The following is a 20,546-nucleotide window of genomic DNA, read 5'->3' on the forward strand; positions in this document are numbered from 1 at the left end:
TGGGGGCCAGAAAAGGCATTATTTTAGAAATAAATTGCCAATCACCAAACTCTTGGGGAAACACCTGACAGAACACACAGCCAGTTCTGAGCCCTTTTTTCCAATCTCCACTCTGCCATCCTTGTCTTACTGTCTACTGTCGTTCCCCCCCGACCCTGCCACTTCTCCTGTGCTGTCCACCTCTCCCCAGGGACTTCTTTTTACCTTAGCTTTGCTTGATCAGACAGAGGGGTTCTGGTTTTGTTTGTTTATTTATTTATTTATTTTAATGCAAAAGCATCTAAATCTCAATACAACACCTAAATTGTGGTCTCACCCGCGATGGCTACTGCGGAGTTTCACAGATAGTTATTTGAAGTCTCCGTAAGCTGCAGGGGCTGAAACGCCCATTTATAAAGCCCTTGGCATCCCTCACTTTCCTCACCTGAAGGAGGAAGTGGTACCCAGCTCCCCAGGGCCCGTGACTGTCAACAGTTCTCGGGCACACTTGCTGCTCCATCTCTCCTGGTCACCGCCCCCAAGCCCCCTCCACATGAGGCCTCCAGGGAGGAGCCGAGGGGCCCCAGGCTCACCTCCACCCGGTGCTACCTGAAATCTCACCCCCAGCAGTCAGTCCTCCGCGTCACGTCACTCCCCCTCTGCTCAGGAAACATGAGGCCTCCCCCACGCAACAGTCTAAAGGCTCAGGTTTGTGTGGGCGACTCCCCAGACCGCGTCTCCAGCGGGTGGTTTGCAAAAGTGTTTTTTAACTGAATCCTTCCTCCCCCCACCCCTCCCAACCCCCAGCCTATGACAAGCCTCTACTTAAAACCCGATCAAAATGGAGCCTGTTTTAAGTGTCAGAGAGAGGATGGAGCCCAAGAACTTGGCCTCCTGTTGGTCCTACCCTCCTCCTGCAGGACAGCAGCTGCCCCAGGTCTCACTGACCACTAACCCCGTGCTGGACCCACGCCCTCTCCCAACACACGTTTCCCAGGCTCCCACGGGGCGTCACTCAGAAAGTCCTTGAAAACGAGCAGATCAAACCCAGACTCCATCTTTTCCCAGAACCTGTCAATGGCACATGTGTCCCCATGACTCATGATTTCCATCCCCCAGTCCAGGCACAGCCTCCATACCTCCCTCCTTCCACCACAGCCCCACCGTCCTCGCATTTCCAGTCAATCTTTGGCACTCGAGCTCTCTATTTTCCAAGATGTGGTTCCAATCAAAAAGACGCCAATGCTTTCTTCTGCCTACTGCATTGAGGCTACATTTCTCACCTTGGCATTCCAAGGCCATTCACCTGTGGCCAGAGCTGACTCGGGCTTTACTGTTAAGGCTTCCCTGAGGGTCCGTGAGTCACCCCGGGATGCGCCCTGCTTGTCGGACGTGTCCACACGTCACCCTCCAGCCCCCAACCAGCATCACCATTTCTCTGTATTTGTATCCATCTGCCTAGAACCGCCTCCATTCTTCCACTGTCAAAGATGTGTTGAAATCCTCTTCCTCCCTCTCAGTGACAGGTCCCTGTCAGCTTCACAAGCTTTTACTGATCCTCTTCCCTGGATGTGACCCTCCCCCCTGGTAGTCCTCCCTGGACATGACCCTCCCTCCTTGGTCCTCTTCCCTGGACACGACCTTCCCTCCCTGGTCCTCTTCCCTGGATGTGACCCTCCCTCCCTGGTCCTCTTCCTTGGACGTGACCCTCCCTCCCTGGTCCTCTTCCCTGGACGTGACCCTCCCTCCCTGGTCCTCTTCCCTGGTCATGACCCTCCCCCCCATGATCCTCCTCCCTGGACGTGACCCTCCCCTCCCAATCCTCTTCCCTGGACATGACCCTCCCCCCCAGTCCTCTTCCCTGGACGTGACCCTCTCCTCTATGTTCCTCTTTCTACATTATCTTCATGATACCATCTTCACATTGAGGGCTTCTAAATGTTCTCACTTCCTTGGTGTTAATCTGTGTTCATAAAACCCTGTGAGATACGTAAAGAGTGGAACCAAGGCTGGAGAGTCTGACTAATTTTGCCAAGGTGACAGTGTGGCTGTGAACTGACACCCTCAGGCTGGGTCCCCAGCCCACAGCCCTTCCTCCCTCCCGCCTGCCCAGGTGTCATCCTTCTTGAACTTCCAGTGTCTGGGCTGGATGATGGCTACACTGGACGACAACCTCCTAGGGAAAGGGCTGCCTCACCCTTAAAGCACCTGGCACAGGTAGAGAGTCAGAGGTATCTCCTTGCTGGGCACCTGCCAGGCCAGTTGCCCTGCAATTCTGCCCTTTTAGCCTTCAAAGTAGCCCATGTGGGGAGTATTATGAGTTTCCTCTGAAAAATGAGCACCTGAGGCTCAGAGAGGCTGCTCTCCGGGCCATGCGCCCCCTGCCCTGTGCTCACTGACAGGCCACCCCCAATGGACACAGAGCGTCCACAGGCAGATCTCACCGAGCGCCCCAGACGCTGCAGAACCACCTCTAAGGACAACTCCCGGGAGAAGATCTGTTATTTTTAAGAAGCCTATTGGAAAACCATTCTGAGATATCTGAGAAATGTTAAGCTTGCCAATGTTTGCTTTTTAAAAAATGAGATATGTTTTCCTTTCTTCTACCCTCAACTAATCACCATCTAAAGCACCCGCGTGGTTGTTCTTTTAAGAGACAGGAAACATTTAACTCTTACCAACAAATTTCTGAGGCATAGAGCTCTTACGTTTGGCGACGTTACTTGCTAGTCTGTCCAGCACGAGCGAGCGCTCCGATCCCATCTTGCACAGGTCTTCTGCCATTTCACTGTGATTAGTTTCTTCTTTAATGACTAAAGTCAAAGACAGTTAGAAAGACCAGTTTAGAAATACTTATGGTGAAAGGATTCAGTCTCATCATCCAGTGTTAAATATGACATGTGTTAAGCGCCTACAAGAGCCAGGATCTTCACGGAGATTATTTCTAATCTTCCTAGCAACGCTGCCAGCCAGATGGATGCTGACCAGAGCCGCCTGCTAATGACACCTGCCTTATCCCCCAAGACCAGGGAATAAGTGCCACCACTGTCCCTAGAAGCTGAACTGTGATTAAGTAATTGTGTCCCTTTGACAAGTCCTCTTAACTTTTCAAATACACCCCAATCCACTAACTCAGTCAATCCTGACAGCAGCCCTCCTGAGAGGCAAAGAACTCTCAGGTAGAAATGATCTAAGGGTCGGACTCTGCCACAGTGAACAGAGGTGCAGGAGAAACCTGGCCACAAAGATGCTGCAGCCAATCCTGGCAACATGGGAATGAACTCAGAGCTCCTGGACCCTGAACGCAGCAAACCGGAAAATCAAAAAACGTGCACTGTAGGAAATCTAGAAATTGTGGAGGTGAATGTTGATCTAGGAAGTGTTTCTAGCCAACCTGTGCTTTTCTATGTCATCCCTTTCTTTCCATAATTGAAGACACAGCTTTGTATCCTGCATAACCATCCGTGTTCTAGTTTTTATGGTTGGATTTTTGGAAATATCGCTCTTTCATCCCCCTGCAACTTCTCCTAAGCTATAAGAAGCTAAAAATGCAAACTGATTGTCTTCCAAATGCCTCATCAATTCTTCCCACACCGATTCTGAAAAGTCCATTGAAATCCCACAGTTCTGTGCTTCTTCCTTTTTCAGATGGGACAGGCTGATTGATCACAGGGTCTCTGGAAGGTTTATCCATTTCTACTATTGATTTGTCTGTCTATTCTTCAAAGAGGTCCAGATGACAGCTATATTTGAATACAGCATTAGACATTACTCTTCTTTTTAAAAAATGCCGTTTCCCTCATTTACTTTTCCAGATACACTTTATGACATTCCAATAAGATTGACACACCAATTTCATGCTAAAACCATGCCGTGATCCCAGAGGACACACGTGCAGTGTCCAGGCCTCTCTCCCTGTGACTCCTCCATGTTTTCTGGCCCCAGTATTGTTTGCTAGCTTTCTTCATCACGGACTGCACATGACCTGCTAAGATTATTTCTAAGCATTTTATGCCTTCATTGTTTCATGATGAACGCCACTTTGAAAAAATATATTTCAAATTGGTTATTATCGCTGGTAAATGTAATTTTTTAGCCTTGGAAATGTGGGTTTCTTATTAAATGGGCAAACGTAACAGCCCACACCCTGATTTATAGGAGGGGTACCCATAAAATCCGTAGAATTCAATTGCACTGGTAGTATTTTTGATCTATCAAGCTAATATGCTTCCCAATGTGTCCATCCTTCTCTGCAAAGCTGGGCCCGTGGCCTGTCCAGGGTGCCTACAGCACCTCAAGCTGGGTTTCCTCTCTGCCAGGCCATGGGGCCTCCTGAGACCCTCAGAGACAGCACAGTGAGGGGCCATGAGCCCGGAGCTCCCAGACCACTGACTCTTCTGCCATTTGATGCATTTCTCTCTAAGCTTGTAACACAATCTGTGCACCTAAGGCTCAAGGGAACCTCATGTTTTCCACAAAGACATTAGGAAATTATGACAGATGACCAAAAAGCCTTTTCCTAAATAAAATCATATTCAGAAAAATTAAATCTTTGCTACATCTCATAAGCTAGGCTTTGTCTGTACCTAAGCCCAAAGAATGGCTCCAACCTAAGAGGATGGAGAGGGGAGAGCCTGCTTAAGGGTCCATCTGAGTGCTCATGGGGGCTGGTCCTGCGGGGCCCGGGAGGGACGGGTGATGAGAAATGCACAGAGGGTACAGGTCAACGAGCCCAGCACAGCGAGACCCCCACCCACTGCCTACCCGAGACCCGGTGTAGCCTTGCAGGACTTGCACTGGCTTTTATGGACCCTCAACCAGCACTAACTCCTCACGAAAAGCCGTCTCATCTGCGTACAGGACAGAAAGCCATCATGAAGAATCCCAAACCACCTGATCACCAAAGGGAATCACTTTGCATCTTAGGACTAAATAGATCCACACTCTCTCTGTTTACATCTTTCACTTTACATTATCTCAGATCAGAGCCAAATGTTATCTCGAGATGCAATACACAGCGAAGCATCAGAGCACATGAGGAAAAAAAAGCAAGCTTCCCTTGAAACCTATGACAGCTGCAAGACTACAGACAGTCAGGGTCTTCCAATCATCCCACGTTCCAGGCAGGTGCCGACACTGATGAATGAAAACACGGCCTGAAAGCTCTTATTTGATCCACTTCATGAAAAAATCATTTTTAAAACCAGATTTCACATCTTATTTTGATGACTAAGCACAAAGAAGCAATCGATACTCCAGGTTAAAAACAAAACAAAACAAAACACCAAAAACCAGAAAGAAAAGAAAAAATCCCAGACTTTCAAGGGTCACTACGATCTTAGAAGCTTCCCCAGATTTCGAGAGGAAGGGGTTTCAAGGTCACGTGCTCCCTGGTAAGAGGAGGTCTTGGAAAGCCGGGAAGCACAGGGCACTTCTAGTGAGAGTTCAGCGGCCAAAAACGTCCCTCCATCCCAGCCGTGGTGGCTCCCGGGCCTGTGCTCTGGTCCAGCTGCATCCCAGTGGGCAGGGGGCCCTCCTTCCCCCCAGCTGGGGAGGGAGGGGGAGCCAAGGCCAGGCAGCGTGTGCCCTCGGCGCTTACCTGGGTACAGTGTGCCTGGAAGGCCCATGCTTTGCAAGTAGTTGTGGCAGCGCTCTTTGTGTTCCTCTAAAGAGCTTCGCTGTTTATAGCTTCGGCCACAATATCCACATTTGTGAGGCTTACCAACTGCAGGAGACACAATGGAGTTCAAGACCCCGATTAAATAGCGGCCGTACGTGTCACGGGAAGGCATGCAATACACTTTTTACCAAAAAGGCAAAAAAAAACCCCTCTGCTCTTGACGGCTAAAAGCATTATGGGCTCCGTCGAGTTGACTGAATTTAAAGATGTGAATGCCTAGGGGTTTCCTGATTGTACCAAGAACTCCTGTTACCTTTTTTTCATTTTAACTTGTTCACTGCCTAACACATTCTCTTCTACTTAAATCACAAAGTCTGAACTTTAACTGGAGGAAACCAACCACTGCAGTGTTATAACAGGGATGCCCAACAACAGGGCAGAGATGTGAGGAAGGCCTGAGCTGGCTGGATAATATACAGACTCAGCTCCAAAGTTGGCCTCTTCTCCATGGCCATACCGTGGGCCAGGTCTGGAGTGACAGTGGCGCCAGGTCTAATGCAACCAAAGTGAATTCAACTCCTAGACTAGTGCGAAACAAATACCTTGAGGTCTCTAAGAGACCACAGTGGATAAATAGACTTTAATGAAATGAGCATTTTGTTTCCAAAATGTATTTTCTTGTTCTAACCTGGAAAAGCTCTGTTTTCTCCCCAAAGACCTTTAGGGATGGCATGGCTTCTAGATCAGCCCTGTCCAACAGAATTTACTATGAAGAAGGAAATGTTCTCCACCTGTTCTGTCCAATATGGTAGCCACCAGCCACGCGTGTCCACTGAGCATTCAAAGTATGGCTCGCGCCACTAAGAACAGAAGTTTTAATTTTGTTTAACTAATTAAAATTAAAATTTATATGCCACATATGGCTCATGGCTACTGTATTGAGCAGTGCACTTCTATACAGAGTTTAGTTCTTCCGGAATTTTATTGAGTGGTATTTTAGGAAAAGAAGACTAGCACAAGTACATATCATGCCTAAGTTTAAAGATTTTAATAGCATTTTAGGAGATAAAATGGATAAAGGATCTTCTATTATTTATACAATACAAATTTCCATCCTAAAGCCAGAACCTTTTAGTTCCTTCTCATATTGTTAGATTTCACATATTTGAGAGTATTATGTCAAAGTCAATGCCATCCAAATAGGAATGTTTGCTGAAACGGCTTAACCAAATCTTGTATTGGTTAAATCTCTTCCTTAGGTGAACAGAAGCTATGGTTTAAGAAGACTAAGATGAAAACCAAAATTTGACTTCTGGAACATGTACTAGAGGGAAAAAGGGATCTTTTTTTACCTGGAGAAAGTGTTGTATCCCTAACATCAGAGAAACAACATTGACATATACAATGTTGCCTAAAACCACACGTTTATTGCGTATGGCCTTTAGAAACTAATAGAATATAGATAACCCACTCAATGTCTTTTCCTGGAAAAGCTACAGCTTTAGCAAATTTCCATACATATAGCCTGGTGTCTGAATACCCATTTCTGTCTGAATATATGATTGATTTTAACTCTGGAACATAAGAAGTTCATGAAAGCAACTGAACGAAAGTATATCTTGAAGTGTAGTCCACTATTCTGCAGGAAAGACGGTCTCTAGCCAAGCTTGCAATTTCCAAAGAAAGCAGAGAAGAAGGGAGGGGGACCCTTCCTCACCCTTCCAGACTACCCAAGCCCCTCTTATCAGTATGGGACAAATCCTATAGCTGGAATCTCAGGCCACCACTGGTTGCCAGGGAAAGCTACCAGGTTGATGGTGGTTTTTAGCGGAATGGGGGTGTGGCCATTTCACAATGGACTAGAACGTGACCATATTTGGATTTGCAGATAAAGGCTGAAGTCCTCATTTCATTCTAGTGAAATCATCTTGTAGAACCTAAGTCACTGTCTTTTTTTTTTTTTTTTTTTTTGCAGGAGTTGTGTGTCTGTGGCACTTTGCGATGGCAGAATCACCAGCAGCCCTGGATCAATGATGGTTTTCTCACTACAGTTTTGTCTACTCGCTCATCGGTGGATCCCTAATGGAAACAAACTGTGCAGTGAATCCCTAATAGAAATAAACTGTCCAAAGTCTACCACTGTTATATATAATCAGCCATACTTGGAGCAGGATACCATCATGCCTCAAATGAAATAAGCAGGCGTGGAGCCAGAAAATACTGCACTCGATATTTCTAACTTCACCATAGAACTGACACGCAGGAGAGACTTCTGTTGCCAATCACAGTGGCCCAGGGATGACAACAGTATGGTTGGTGTCAAGAGAAGGCTGAGCCTCTGTGTTTTCCACCAAAGGGGATATTGTGCACCCTACAACTCTAATGCAGCGTTACTGCTAACTGTGGTGATGTCACCTTGACTCCACACGAAGGCCGCCTGTGAAGTGTCTCTGCCCTAGACCCCCTGGTAGGCTCTGCACACAGACAGTGTCACTGTCACATCTGAAGCCTGCAGAGACGCTGCAAACCTCCACCGCTGGGGGGACGACACAGGTGCTCCTTGTTATCCACACGTGTAAGCATCTGCGAATGCTCACTGCCACGGTGTCATTATCCCGCTTTGGGGGAGCCGCCTGTCTTCCTGGCCCCTGCGGCAAGGTCCGCCCCAGCCCTCAGCAGGGCCCAGGCCCCACAGTCACCCCCGCTGACCTCTCCTTGTGGAGAAGCCACTCCTCGGCTTCGTGTGGCTCCTTTCTCGGAAGATTTTGAGAAGCTTTCCCACACCATCCCAGTTTTCTAAGAGCATTTGGGAGCCTCCTCCACGCTGACGGTCAGGAAGGAGGTCAGAACGAGGGGAGATGGCCGGGCCGAGCATCTGAGAACCAGAGCTGCCGGGACCCGCCCCCTACTGTCCCTGTGGCCTTCCGCTGACTCCCTGCAGGCACCACCCACCAGAGGAGGACCCCCTCCCCACAACACTTGTAAATGCCCAGCACCTCCCTTTCCAGGGCCACACGCTCACTGGGAACTTTTCTGAAGGTGAGCCTAGAAACTCACCCCGTGGCTGGACCCAAGCCCTGCCTCCTCCTGGATGGACACCTCCCGCCCGAGGCTGACTGTCCCCTCCCTGCGCTCCCGCTGTCCCCTCTGAGGCTTGCACCACGGTACCCGGCACACGCTGGGGCTCCGCCATCTCCTCCCCGGGGTGCTCGGTAAATGTGTGACGAGGAAGCGGCCCCAACCCTGGCCCCAACTACACCCGTCACGTCTGGGGGAGAGTGGCCTGAGCGCAAGCCAACCTTCCCCAAGGACACACAGCCCCTCCTCTGGTGGAGGCGCCTCGTGCTGCTGTCCTGGGGGCGTCGGGGGGAGCTGGTCTACAGCCTCTCCCACCGCAGGTCTGGACAGTCCGGACAGTGAGCTCCCTGAGGGCAGGGATGAGGGCCCATCACCTCCTGCTCTCGGGGCTGGGAAGGGCGTGATGTCAGATGCCCCTGCGGGCTGGCGTGCTGGCACAGCACACAGGCCCCACCCCGTCTTCCTCTGACCTGGAAGATTACGGGGCCACTGGATCATGAAACACCAAGGCAGCTTCTCCGGGGGCAGAAGATCCAGTCTACTCAGAGGTGGATCTGTGCTCTCAGGCTGGAGTGCTTCGAATATTGTGGGACATTCTCGCTTACCATGACCTTGCTGATGCTTCGAATATTGTGGGACATTCTCGCTTACCATGACCTTGCTGAGACCCTGATTACTCAGGATGCATTTACTAAAATCTCGTAACAGCCCCAAACTGGCCTCTCCCATGGAGGCCTCGGCTGGCCTCTGGCGTGACCGTTGCACTTGGGCCCAGTCGGGAGCACGCCCCCAGGGAACAGGCAACACCAATCAGGACAGAATCACCTTATCTACCACCTTTGCAAAGAAAACTAGCCCCATGATGACTCCCGAAACGCTCGGCGTGAAACAGTAGCGAGGGTGACTTAACCGTCAACCTTGAGAGACGTATCTGGAAACTTGGGGGCGTTAGCAGCACACTCAGGACAAGTACGAGCTGGCAAAATCCTTTAAAAGAGAAACCCACTTACCTGACACCAGGGAACGAGGAGGCCTCTTTTGAAATACTCTACCTAAGATGACACGTGTGCATGCCTGTGTGTGCGCGCGCGCACACGTGTGTGCGTTAAGTTTCCCCACCCATTTCCTCCGGCCCGTTGGGAAATCAGAGCACATGGGGGAGGGCACTGCTGTCTCCGTCAGGTGCAGCCGATGCCCGAGGGAGCGGTGTCCTGGGAGCAGGGCATCCCTGAGAGGATGCCAGGCAGTCCCCAAGCCGAGCCCCGCCTGCGCCCGGAGGACCTACCAGAGTGCGTCCTCAGGTGGCCGGTGAGGGCGTCCCGCCGGCGACATGCGTAGTTGCAGAGGTGGCACTTGAAGGGCTTCTCGCCCGAGTGAAGCTTGATGTGCCGGAGCAGGTTGCCCTTCTGCGTGAAGGAGGCCCCACACTGGTTGCACTGGAAAGGCCGCTCTCCTGCGGGGACGAGAAGGGAGCCGGTGAGAGCGGGACTCAGCGCTGGGACGAGGGGAGGACGTGGCGAGAAAGTTGTTTCCCGCGGGCCCGGTGACTTCCACCGGCTGCAGGTTTGATAGAACATGAGGCTTTCAGACTCAACCTGCCAGTTCCTTAACGCTTCACTGCTTGGGTCAATTTGATCTGAAAATCTAATTTTTTTCCCCTAAATCAGAATAGCACATCACAATGCAAATTCAAACTCATTTAAATAAAGTGACTGCAACATTTTGTGATGAAGAGCCACTCTTCCTGATCAGCAGTTTTGGAATAAACCAATATCCAATTTTGCGTGTTGTGGCATTTGGTGGGGCTTTTAATGTGGCTTTTCTCAAAGGGTCTTTAAAATATGCCACTGAAGCAGCAAAATAAAAAGGAAACTCATTAAAAATGCATTTCAGGATCACAAGTTCATTTCAGCGTTACATTCTTATATTTAAATGAAAGGCACTTCATTATAACAGTTATAATAACTTCTTTTCATTTACATTTTCCCTGTATTTTCCCTTTCAATTTCTTCTCCATTACCTGTCTGTCCCTATGCAGGCAAATCAGGAAAGAGACAGACAGAGTGTGAGGGTGGGAGAGAGAGAGAGAGAAAGAGAAAGATTGAATAAAATGAGAAGTTGAGAAACTGGAGGGAAGGTCTGCACCGTCCAAAGAAAAGTCCCGAATCTCCCCGTGGTGCTGCCTCAAAATCTGACCTGCACTGAGGTTTCTGGCTTTTTGCTTTCCTCACAATCCTACAACCTGGAAGCTAGTATTGATCTATCCATATTCATAGAAGACAGTTATATTTTCAGTACAAATATTCTAAGAGGTGCAATTTAGTTGTCATTAGGAATTCTTTCAGGGGTGGCACTGCTGGAGTGGTGACAAAAACAAAAACAACAAAAAAACCACTGGACCCTCTGCTGTGTGTCAGCTCATGTCCCCAAAAACTCTGAATCCAACAAAGGAATAAACAGGCATCTGTACTCAAGAAATATGCTATTGAGTAGTCATAGGTCTCAGAATCTAAAATCGGTGAACATTTTTATTTAACTCTCAATTCAAAGAGGGATATATTTGTCATGTTTAAGTAAGCATTAAAGCTCTTTTAAAAACAAATGCTTTTTTTTCCTTTTATTTTTAAGAAGAGCTCTGTATGACCACAATATCTGGTGTTGAGATACCATGAAAATGCACTTTCTATTAACAATTTTTTCTTCAGAAAGAAGAATGTGTTAAAATGTACAGTCAATTTTCCCAATAGGCTCACATGATTTTGGTGAACAAGACAGCACTTAGCAAAAGCGATTAAGTAGAAGCATATCTGGTACTCTTAAAATCTACACCAGATTAAATTTAAAAGTCTATATTGGCCTCTGAATTTCATGATTACCATCATTCTTAATTTTAACTGGGCAGGACAGATGTGCTACTGGAAACATTGAAACTAATTTACAGTGATATTCAATTATAGACCATTTGGAATCTTGATACTAACCAGAATATATTCAGAATTTTCCCAAATCTAGATCTAGATTGGACTTGGCTGAGCAGAGGAAGCCCAGCAGGCGGGAAGGTGATTATAAAAGTAACTAACTACCTAAATCTCTGAGTTAGGAGGCCACACTGGATGAGACTAAAATAGCTGATAGCCAGGGAGCCCCAAGGAGCGTCCAATAGAGATTGTTAATTACCTACTAGAAACACTTCTGAGCCTTCACACATACACACACACACACACACACACACACACGTGTGTGGCTGCTGTCCTTAACTCTAAGCAGACAAAAGAAGGAAGAAGAGTCCAGGGCGACCCCGCAGGGGAAAAGCTTCCACCCACTAGCTCTGGCAGGGGGACCCTCAGTCTGGCTGTTGTGGAAAGCTGGGTGGTCTCATGCCACGAAAATGCTCGTGACAAGGATGTGGGCCACTCTTGGTAACCAGCGTGCCTCAGTGTGACCCCACACATTGTGAAGCGTCCCCTCCGTGCTGACGAGGTGCTTGCGGGGCTCCTGCTGAGGTCGGACGGGCCAGGGGGAACACCGGCTTGGACCCCGCCATCCAGCCAGCGTCTGTGCAGGACAGCCAATCAGCAGAGGGAGAAAGGACAGATCCGTACAACCATGCGTCCCTTCTGCAGCACAGGGCAGGCAGGAAAGACAGGGGCCCTGTCTTTGAGAGTGCAATCTGTCTTCTGATTTGAGTCATTGGCTCTCGTGTATCCTGCTGGGCCTGGTGTCTTAATCCTGCTGGCAAGCTTTCCTGGAAATCTATTTGTTTCTGATTGCTGTGCTGGCATGAATATGTATCACAGGGCCTGGGGCCTGGAAGACAGCGTTCCCTGAAGTGACAACACAGAGTTCAGCTCAAGGTGGTTTCCCTTTGGAGGTGTTAGCAGGAAAGGGATCAGGGCCCCGGAGCTAGCCGACAGGAGACAGCCCACGATACCTGTGTACTTCTGCTGGTGAGCGCTTGGCCCCCGCACGTATATGGCTGATGGTAGCCAACTTAGACCAAGTTCCTCCAAGGCTGTATTCCCTTTTATTTAATTGGGATGAAGGCTTTCATATCATTAATTCAAAATTTAGTTTTTAATCGCAGTAACTCTATAATCTGTCATTTCAGAGACTCCCTGTAAGAAATGTCTGAGCTCCTTTTCATAACTCAATTGGGCAAAAAAGAAAGTCTCCATGGATGCCCACATCATGAAATTTCTGACCCTATATCAGAAGAAAGTGAATTTAAAAATACACTGAACTACAAGGTTTCGCTTGGGCTTATTGCAACTGTGCCTTGGAGCAGTACCCAGTGCGATGCCGTGTTTATAAAGCACGGTGACTCTGCCTTTTCACCTTATAGATGGGAATAGATTGGGCACAGGGCCGGACAGAATAACCATTAATTCAGACACTCTTCTTGATGCTTCCTGTTAAAAATCCCATCATTTAGAATCAGATTACTGCACATTCCTCTACCACTACCCTCCCTCTGACTCCCCCGTGAGCCCTCAGAGGTTGGTGGGAAAGTGTTACTATGACGCTTGAGTTTAAAAAAATGAAACTGAGCAGCAAAACTGGGGAAGTGAAATGGTGTCATCAATGGACCACTCATACAAGGGCAGCCCTGGCCCCTCTCGGAGGTGGTGATGTGGGAGATTGCCCCGGACAGCTGCAGTCCTCCAGAAGGAAACCCAAGTGCGCCCATCCCACTCGGTGACGGCAGGTGCAAGTCCTGGCTTCTGGGGGGACATTAGGTGGAGCCCAGGCTCCCCGACGAAGGACCCCCTGAAATGGCACTGTTTCCGGCCCACTATTAACTGCACGTCCCACCACCTACGGATGCTCTGGGTCCCTGCTCCAGCTCCCAGTGTCCTCTGGGTCTGGACCAGAGTCTGCATTTTCACAGGACACCCCAGTGATTCATGGGGACTTGACGTGTTAGAGAATTCAGGACAGGGTCGGTGATTAGAAAAGCATGTCTTTCTGATACATTCCACTCCGATTCCAGGAAAGTGGAAACCTTCTAGCATGTCTATTTATTCAAACCTAGTTTGGCCAAACTATTTCTATATCGACCTATGACTATATTTATGCAAAGTGGAAAAGCATTATGAAAGCAAATCAGGAGTTCCTTGTTTTGTTTTTTTTTAAATAAAAGTCAAGGCAGGAACCATAAAACTGATGGTCTCTATGTCCCTCTTTCTGGAATGAACTTGTTCTGTAAGCGAAAGACTCTGCGTGTTGGCACCTACTTGGCCCGTAGCCACTAGTTGTGGGCAGAAGTGGGCAGCAAATAGCCGGTCTACTCTGCATAGCTCTACTTGGTGGGTTTATTCATTAAATGCAATTATTCTTTTTATCAGGGCAGGCAGTCATTATATTTTGGCCATTTAGTATGCCAGCATTTCATTCAGTTATCAAATATTTATTGAAGAGAACTTTCACCGTATGGTCAGGTTTTACATGAATTAGCAGGAAAGTAATTCATTTGCGAGGTCTATTCCTCCATCAGGAATGAATTCATATGGGTCCCGGTGTATCCTGTGAAGGGTCTCTCACCACGTAACCTACCTTCACGTTAATTTCCACCTCATTACAAAGCGGGGAGCCTGACTATTCTCCTGCGAGCTTCCCTTGGGGCTGGATGTGGCGGGGACATTTCACTGGATAATTGGAGGATTAAGAGGCACATTAGGAAACGCCAAGTTTGCTAAATTGTAGAAGTTAAGTTTTTACCGAAAATGAATGTTGATTGAAAATAAACATATTTTACAGTTTTCCAGATGTATGACAAACAGAAATTATTTTGGGAACTGCCTGATTCAAATACAAAAATGACAACTCGACAAAGGTCCGCATTTCCTGACAACCCAGCTGTTTTGCTCCATGAATTTTCTGAGTTCCTGCTGTTATCAGTTTTGATAATCAGATAAGCGTTGGGCCCTGGGGAGAATTACAGGAGGCTGCGATCTTCTTCCTGACTTCCCTGAGCCAGCTTACAAAACCCACTCTACCTCCTCAGTCTGCTTTTGTCGGCTTGTTTTTCTCCTCTTGTGGAAAACAGGGGCAGACGTTGGCTTTATGGTGACCTAAGATGCCACCCACCGAGGCAGCAACGGCTCAGGGTATGTTTTATGTCCAAACTTTCAGTGACCACTGGAGTTGGCACATTTATTGTGTTGTTTCCACCTTTCGGGCAGAAGGGTAAAGTTTCTGTTCAATTCAGAAGACACCTTACGCATGCAGTTTAGGTAAGATGTGACCTGTTAACATTTTATTTTGAAGACTGTCTAGTGCCATTTGTGGTGACAGCCCTGGTGGGGACACCCGTGACTGGTCACCCACCAGGACTGTGCACCCCGGGGGATGTGGACGGGGCAGAATGGAGACCCTATTCCTCCAGCCCCCAATGTGAGAACATGTCAGGAGCCTGGGTGCAGCCGTCAGACACAAGATTGTCTGCATCCCTTCATTTCTGGACACAGAATACTGTTTTCTACTGCCAAAGCCTCCATTTCCCCGTCCACTAGGACAGGGGTTTGGGTATTAAATTCTTTACCAATTTGAGATAGAAACTAGTGGCAACCAAACTGTCTTGGTGGGAGTGTCACCTGCTGGAGGATAAGCCATCTGCAAACAGAACTCTTTCTGAAAGACTAAATTTTGCTGCTATTCCATCATTCAACGAATGTTTCTAAAAATCAAGCCTTGTCAGTTTGGATACCCCCAACCTGCACAGTTGACTCATGGTTTCTCAGTGGAAAACTGGAGGAGTAGATTTCAGTGTATCAGTCTCCTCTTATCTTGCTTTGTCTCGTTTTTTTAAGGGTGAACTACCTGACAGCCCCACCGCCAATATTTAGAGAGTATGCTCTCAGGCCCTCGTCAGAACTTGCATACCTGTTACCTCTTCCTTTTTGTTTACGGCTTTAATATATAGGATCGAATTGGTGCATGTTCGGAAGCCCTTTTCTGAATATTGTTCCCAAATAGGGAGGCTATGCCTCCCTCACGACCCTCAGCCGGGAAGGGCCCTGTCCTCTGTGACACCCCATGGGCCCCTCCGGGCCGCCGAAGGAGGAACTCCGCCAGGCCTTACCAGTGTGGCTTCTTTTGTGGACCATGAGCACATTGGGGCCGATGCAAATTATCCCACAGACATCACACTTTAGTTTGCCGTTAGGAAGTCGAATGCCCCCAGCTCCTGACAAAGCTTTGCTGCCTTGGACACCGTGGGAGCCATTCATTTTCTCTCCGGAGGCATCGAGCATCCGTAAGTCCTCCGCACACTCTTCCCCATTCACTTCACAGGCACGCCCATTCTCTTCATCACTCTGAGTCTCTACTTTAACATTACCAGCTGAAAGAGACAATACAACACAGGGGGCCGCTCAGTGTCATCGCAAAAACAGAACAGAAGAGCACAGCAGCAGAGACAACCCGGCGGGAGCGGCACCTTCTAAACACAGGTTCTGGGCGGCTGACACCAGGGGACAGTGGCCCGGGCTCTGGACCCACCGGCCCACAGGGGGCTGTGATACATGGCGGCAAGCATCACGGGTTTGGGACCCTTGTCTGCCCTCTCTGTAGGTCCGAAGGGCAGACGGTGAAAATGCATGGAATTTATAAATTCTCGCTTTAGATTGGGTGTGTGTGGGGGGACCTCTATGCAGGGTAAGGTCACCGGGTCCACTGTGACAGCCTGGGCCCCTCTGGAGTGACCTGAGGCTAAGTCCGACACCCTGTGAGCCAGTAGACCCCTCACGCCAGAAGGTGAGTACTGATCACGTAGCCCCCCCAGGTGTGGGACCATGTTTGGCAAAACCCCCTAAGAAGCACTTATCTAGCCTGGAAAAGTCCCCTTGAGCATAAGGATAAGCATAAGCTACCTTTCCTTCGTTCATGTATTAATAAACGTGCAGACAAAACTCAGCAAACACGCGCTCAGATTGCTGACCAAAGATTCCTGAAAGAGTTTTGTTTGTTTGTTTCTTCGGCACGTGATCACTCTAAACCCTTTTTATTCCATGATGAAAATAAAACCTGTGTCCTAAAGTAGTGCCATGATTTCTCAGGTTTCTTCCAGTTGCTGAAGGGTTGACCAGCCTGGATGGTGAATGTAACAGATCTGCACTAGCTTTTCAGAAAGTAAGACTCGTGTGTGCATGGGGGTGAAGGGCTCCTGGTAATAGTACAATAACAACTGTCCACTCTGCATTTAGAGTCATTATTCCTGCCATTCATGTATTTTTCTTGGTAAAGAAGATAGTCATTTGGCTTGCATTCTTCTGAAACACCAAGTGAAGATGGATGGCTGAATCCTATATTGTAACGACCGGGAGAAACTGCAGTTACACTGAAAGCGCTCACGTTCCTCACAGTCTCTAGAGATGAATAAGAGGAAGTAGGTAAATTCTGCCGAGTAAAATAATCAACGGGATCGACAGTAACCACGGCTACAAAATCTTTGATCGACGTTGTACATCAGTGGTTCTCCAAGTGTGGTCCCTGGGCCAGCAGCACCGGCATCTCCTGAGAACTTGCTGGAAGAGCAGACTCTTGGGTCCACCCGAACCCACTGAACTAGAAACTCTGGGGGGGTGGGCCCTGCCCTGGTCATTCTTCACATGAGCCTCCAAGGGATTCCCACATACACTCGAGTCTGAGAAAAACTGTGCTAGTAACACTCCAAGTTCGTTTGACTCAACACATTTTGGAAGTCCAGAGCTCAGACTCTGGAATCAAAATTCCTGGTCTGGAATCTCAGCTCCACTCTTTATAAACTCTGAGATCTTGGGCAATCCTCATCTGTAAAAGCGGGAACTATCCACACTCGCCCAGCAGGGGCTTTGGGAGGATTTAGTGGGTAAAGAGATGTAAAGTGAACTTAGGCCAGTGACTGGCCTGGCAAATGAAAGCACGTTCCCATAGAGCCGTCCCCTTGAGGGGGCTCCCCAGGAATGTTCACGGCACCTGGACCGCGTGCCAGGCACTTTAACTGCCCTGTAATGGGTAACCCTCACAACGGCCCTATAAGTGAGGTGCTGTCATCCTATTTTACAGTTGAAGACGCCCAGGCACAGAGAAGGCGAGCAACTTGCCTGAGGTCACACAGCTGGGAGATACTGCAGGCAGCCTGGCCCCAGTGCCCACGCTCCTAACCGCCACACCGCCCAGGTTGCCCATCAGATCTTTGGAGAGAAGATTTGCAGACAAATAAGCAGACGGAACGAACGAGCTGGGACACGGGCCACGCCCCCACTGTGGACTTGGAGACCCCAGAAGTGAGGGGATATCTCTTCCCATCACATCCTTGCATCACAGAAGACTGTCCCGAGAGCAGGGATTTGGGACCATCTTGCATCTCAGTGGCCTCCTGCTGACCTCTCCCAGCCGCTGGAGACAGGGAACCAAGTCCTACCGACATGGCGAGCTCAGGAGACGAGACAGGTAAGGAGGGTAGCTGTGCCATCCTGTGAAGGTGCTTCACCCCTGAGCCCTCTGGAATCACGTTCTCAAAGCTAACTCACTAGGGCCTCCCTGCCCACTGGGTTCTGCTGCGGAATGCTCAAAGCCCTCTGCACTCCTTCACCAGGGCTATTTTTAATCATCTGTCTCATGGCTTTTGAAAATGAGATGGGGCCAGTTCAGAGCACAGCGGGGCAAATGACTGTAGGTGTGGCAGGTTCTCCAGCGCCCGGAGCTGGGACCCAGGGCGCAGGCCAAGGACCCTGTGGACGGAGGAAGGGAACTGCAGATGAACAAGCGTCGGCATAATCCCCTTCGCCGATCTTCCTGCACTCAGCTCCAGGTCATAAGTTTAGAGGCAACTCGCTCGATGGAACTGACTCTTGCTTTCTCCAAAACACACCTCAGTATAGGACTTATTAACACTTGCCCCAGACTCCCACCTGTTCTGCATTAAGAAGACAGGTGTTTGTGTGACCCTCTGGTGGCCCTGTGGCTTGTGCCGATGATGAAGTGCGGGCCCTTCCTGGCGAGGAGCAGGACAGCAGGGGAGCTTCGGGCGACCTGAGGTTTCCGCCATCAGGACACACGTCCCGGTCCCGCGGGCAGCCTGCTGGCAGAGCAGGTAAAGCGCGTCAGGAGTGAACGGGATGAGGACAGTGGGAGTGAAAACTGAGGGACGGATGTCACCTTAAATGTCACAGACGCCCTCAAGCCAGAAGCCTTGACACCAGTCACTCAGCTGACAGCCGTTCATGAAGGCGGGACGGCTGCCATGTGACAGCTTCTCTGAGCATGCTGTTCACAGAGCCGAAAACCAGAGGCTGAAGAGAGCTTATTTTAAATCACCCTCCGATCACTGTGGGTCCCCTCGTACGATTTTAGGTAGATGCATTTGGTGCCAGAAGAGACCAAACTTGAAGAAGAAAATTCAGCATCCTGTGATGTTCTGGTTTTCGGAAAAAAGGTAGGCAGACCCTCAGACTGGGGGTCCCTGGATCACAGTGGCAAGGTCAAGGCAGCGTAAATAATGGGAACTGGACAGAGCGCTCCAGGTAAGCAAGTGGTAGACGCACTGAGTCACAAGAGACGGAGGCCAGATGCCGGGGATGCAGAGCTGGAAGCGTGCTAGAGCTCTGGGGGCGAATTTGAGGCCAGACTGGGACAGGAAAGACCTGTGGCAAGTAAGAGGGGAGAAAGGGGGCCTGAGGGGGCTGGGAGTGGAGGCGAGAACCAGAGGGCAACACGTCAGCACGGGCTCAGCAGATTCAAGCACGTGTGCATTTTCTCTCAGTGCTGGGGGAAGGTTCCCATCTCTTTGTGGACAAATGCAGGCTGGGTGCTGGTTGTGTGGAAGAGGGGCAGAGATGCCCCCCCACCCCTGCGTCTGTGAAAACGGGGCCTCTCGTCTGACGGGGAGGCGAATACAGGCGACATGCGTATTATTGTCGTAGATGATGGAAATCAGGCCACGGAACTGTCTTAAAACATGGCAAACACAGACCAGATCTCAAAGGTCAAAATCTAACAGACATCCATCGCTGAAGGTAGAATACACATTTCAGAAACACAAGCTCGGACAGGGGTGTCTTGGCTTCACCACTTCGGTAAATGTGAAAATGGCTGCGGGGGTTTTAGGTGATGATGAGCTTGATTAGTGACGCGGCCTGAGCAAAGGACAGCAGAGGCTGCGGTCTTGGGGGGCCTCTGTTATTGACATCTAGAGTCCCCTGAGCCAGCCAGGCCTGACACCTCCTTTAAATGGGGGGGAGTGCAGCCCGGAGAGGGTCAGAAGGAAGGAAGTCGGGGGACGCTGAAGCCCATTCCTAGGGGACATCGAGGGGCCTGGACATGCTCGGCTCAGAGACACAAGCCTCCGGTTGAGAGCAGAGATGCTGCCACCCACCCTGAGCTCCCGAACGAGGGGAAGCAGGAGGAGCGGCAAAGGGGGCATCGGAGGTCCCTCCACGGGGGGCACCCGCCCTGGGAGGCCTCTGAGCAGCCCGAGGGCAGAGGGCAGTAGCCAGGCTCTGGCTGCCAGGCTCCCAGTCAAGGCGCCGGAGGGGCGGGCGCTGGTGCGGGAAGGCCCTCGGGTCTGAGTGCTGGCGGGCCCGTGATTGTGAACTCCACCCGCCCAGAGTCAGCGGCACCAGACTTTGCTGCAACCAGTGAAGGAGGAGACTGGGAACAGGTGCTGGGAGTGTATTCAAGCTGTCCGTCTCCTGCAGGTTCACATGCAAACACCCCGGAGCCCACCCAAAGGGACAAGCAGGGTTCCTGCCTCCGTCTCTTGAGAACGCCACAGGACCAGCCCTGTCCTTCTCTTTCTTCAGACCCGCCCGTCATCAATTCCAGGAAATGGTCAGTCCTCCCTAACCTGCATTTAGTGTACTGGGGTCCACCCCACAGAGGCTGTCTC

General features: G+C 49.7%; 1 protein-coding gene across 3 annotated transcripts in view; it reads right to left on the reverse strand.

The window, feature by feature from the left end:
* The window catches only part of IKZF1 (IKAROS family zinc finger 1), an 86,537-nt gene that overhangs the window by 5,654 nt on the left and 60,337 nt on the right, over positions 1-20,546 (reverse strand). For 2 of the 3 annotated variants that reach the window (XM_057550128.1, XM_057550129.1), the window contains exons 4-7: positions 15,759-16,019; positions 9,963-10,130; positions 5,579-5,704; positions 2,658-2,792 (exon numbers count right to left, since the gene is read on the reverse strand). In XM_057550128.1, coding sequence (XP_057406111.1) covers positions 2,658-2,792; positions 5,579-5,704; positions 9,963-10,130; positions 15,759-16,019 — 690 coding nt within the window. The remainder of the gene's footprint in view (positions 1-2,657; positions 2,793-5,578; positions 5,705-9,962; positions 10,131-15,758; positions 16,020-20,546) is intronic. The other variant, XM_057550130.1, reaches the window with a different exon arrangement.

Source organism: Balaenoptera acutorostrata, chromosome 7 (assembly GCF_949987535.1).
Source record: "Balaenoptera acutorostrata chromosome 7, mBalAcu1.1, whole genome shotgun sequence".
In the NCBI taxonomy this organism is placed as follows: domain Eukaryota; kingdom Metazoa; phylum Chordata; class Mammalia; order Artiodactyla; family Balaenopteridae; genus Balaenoptera; species Balaenoptera acutorostrata.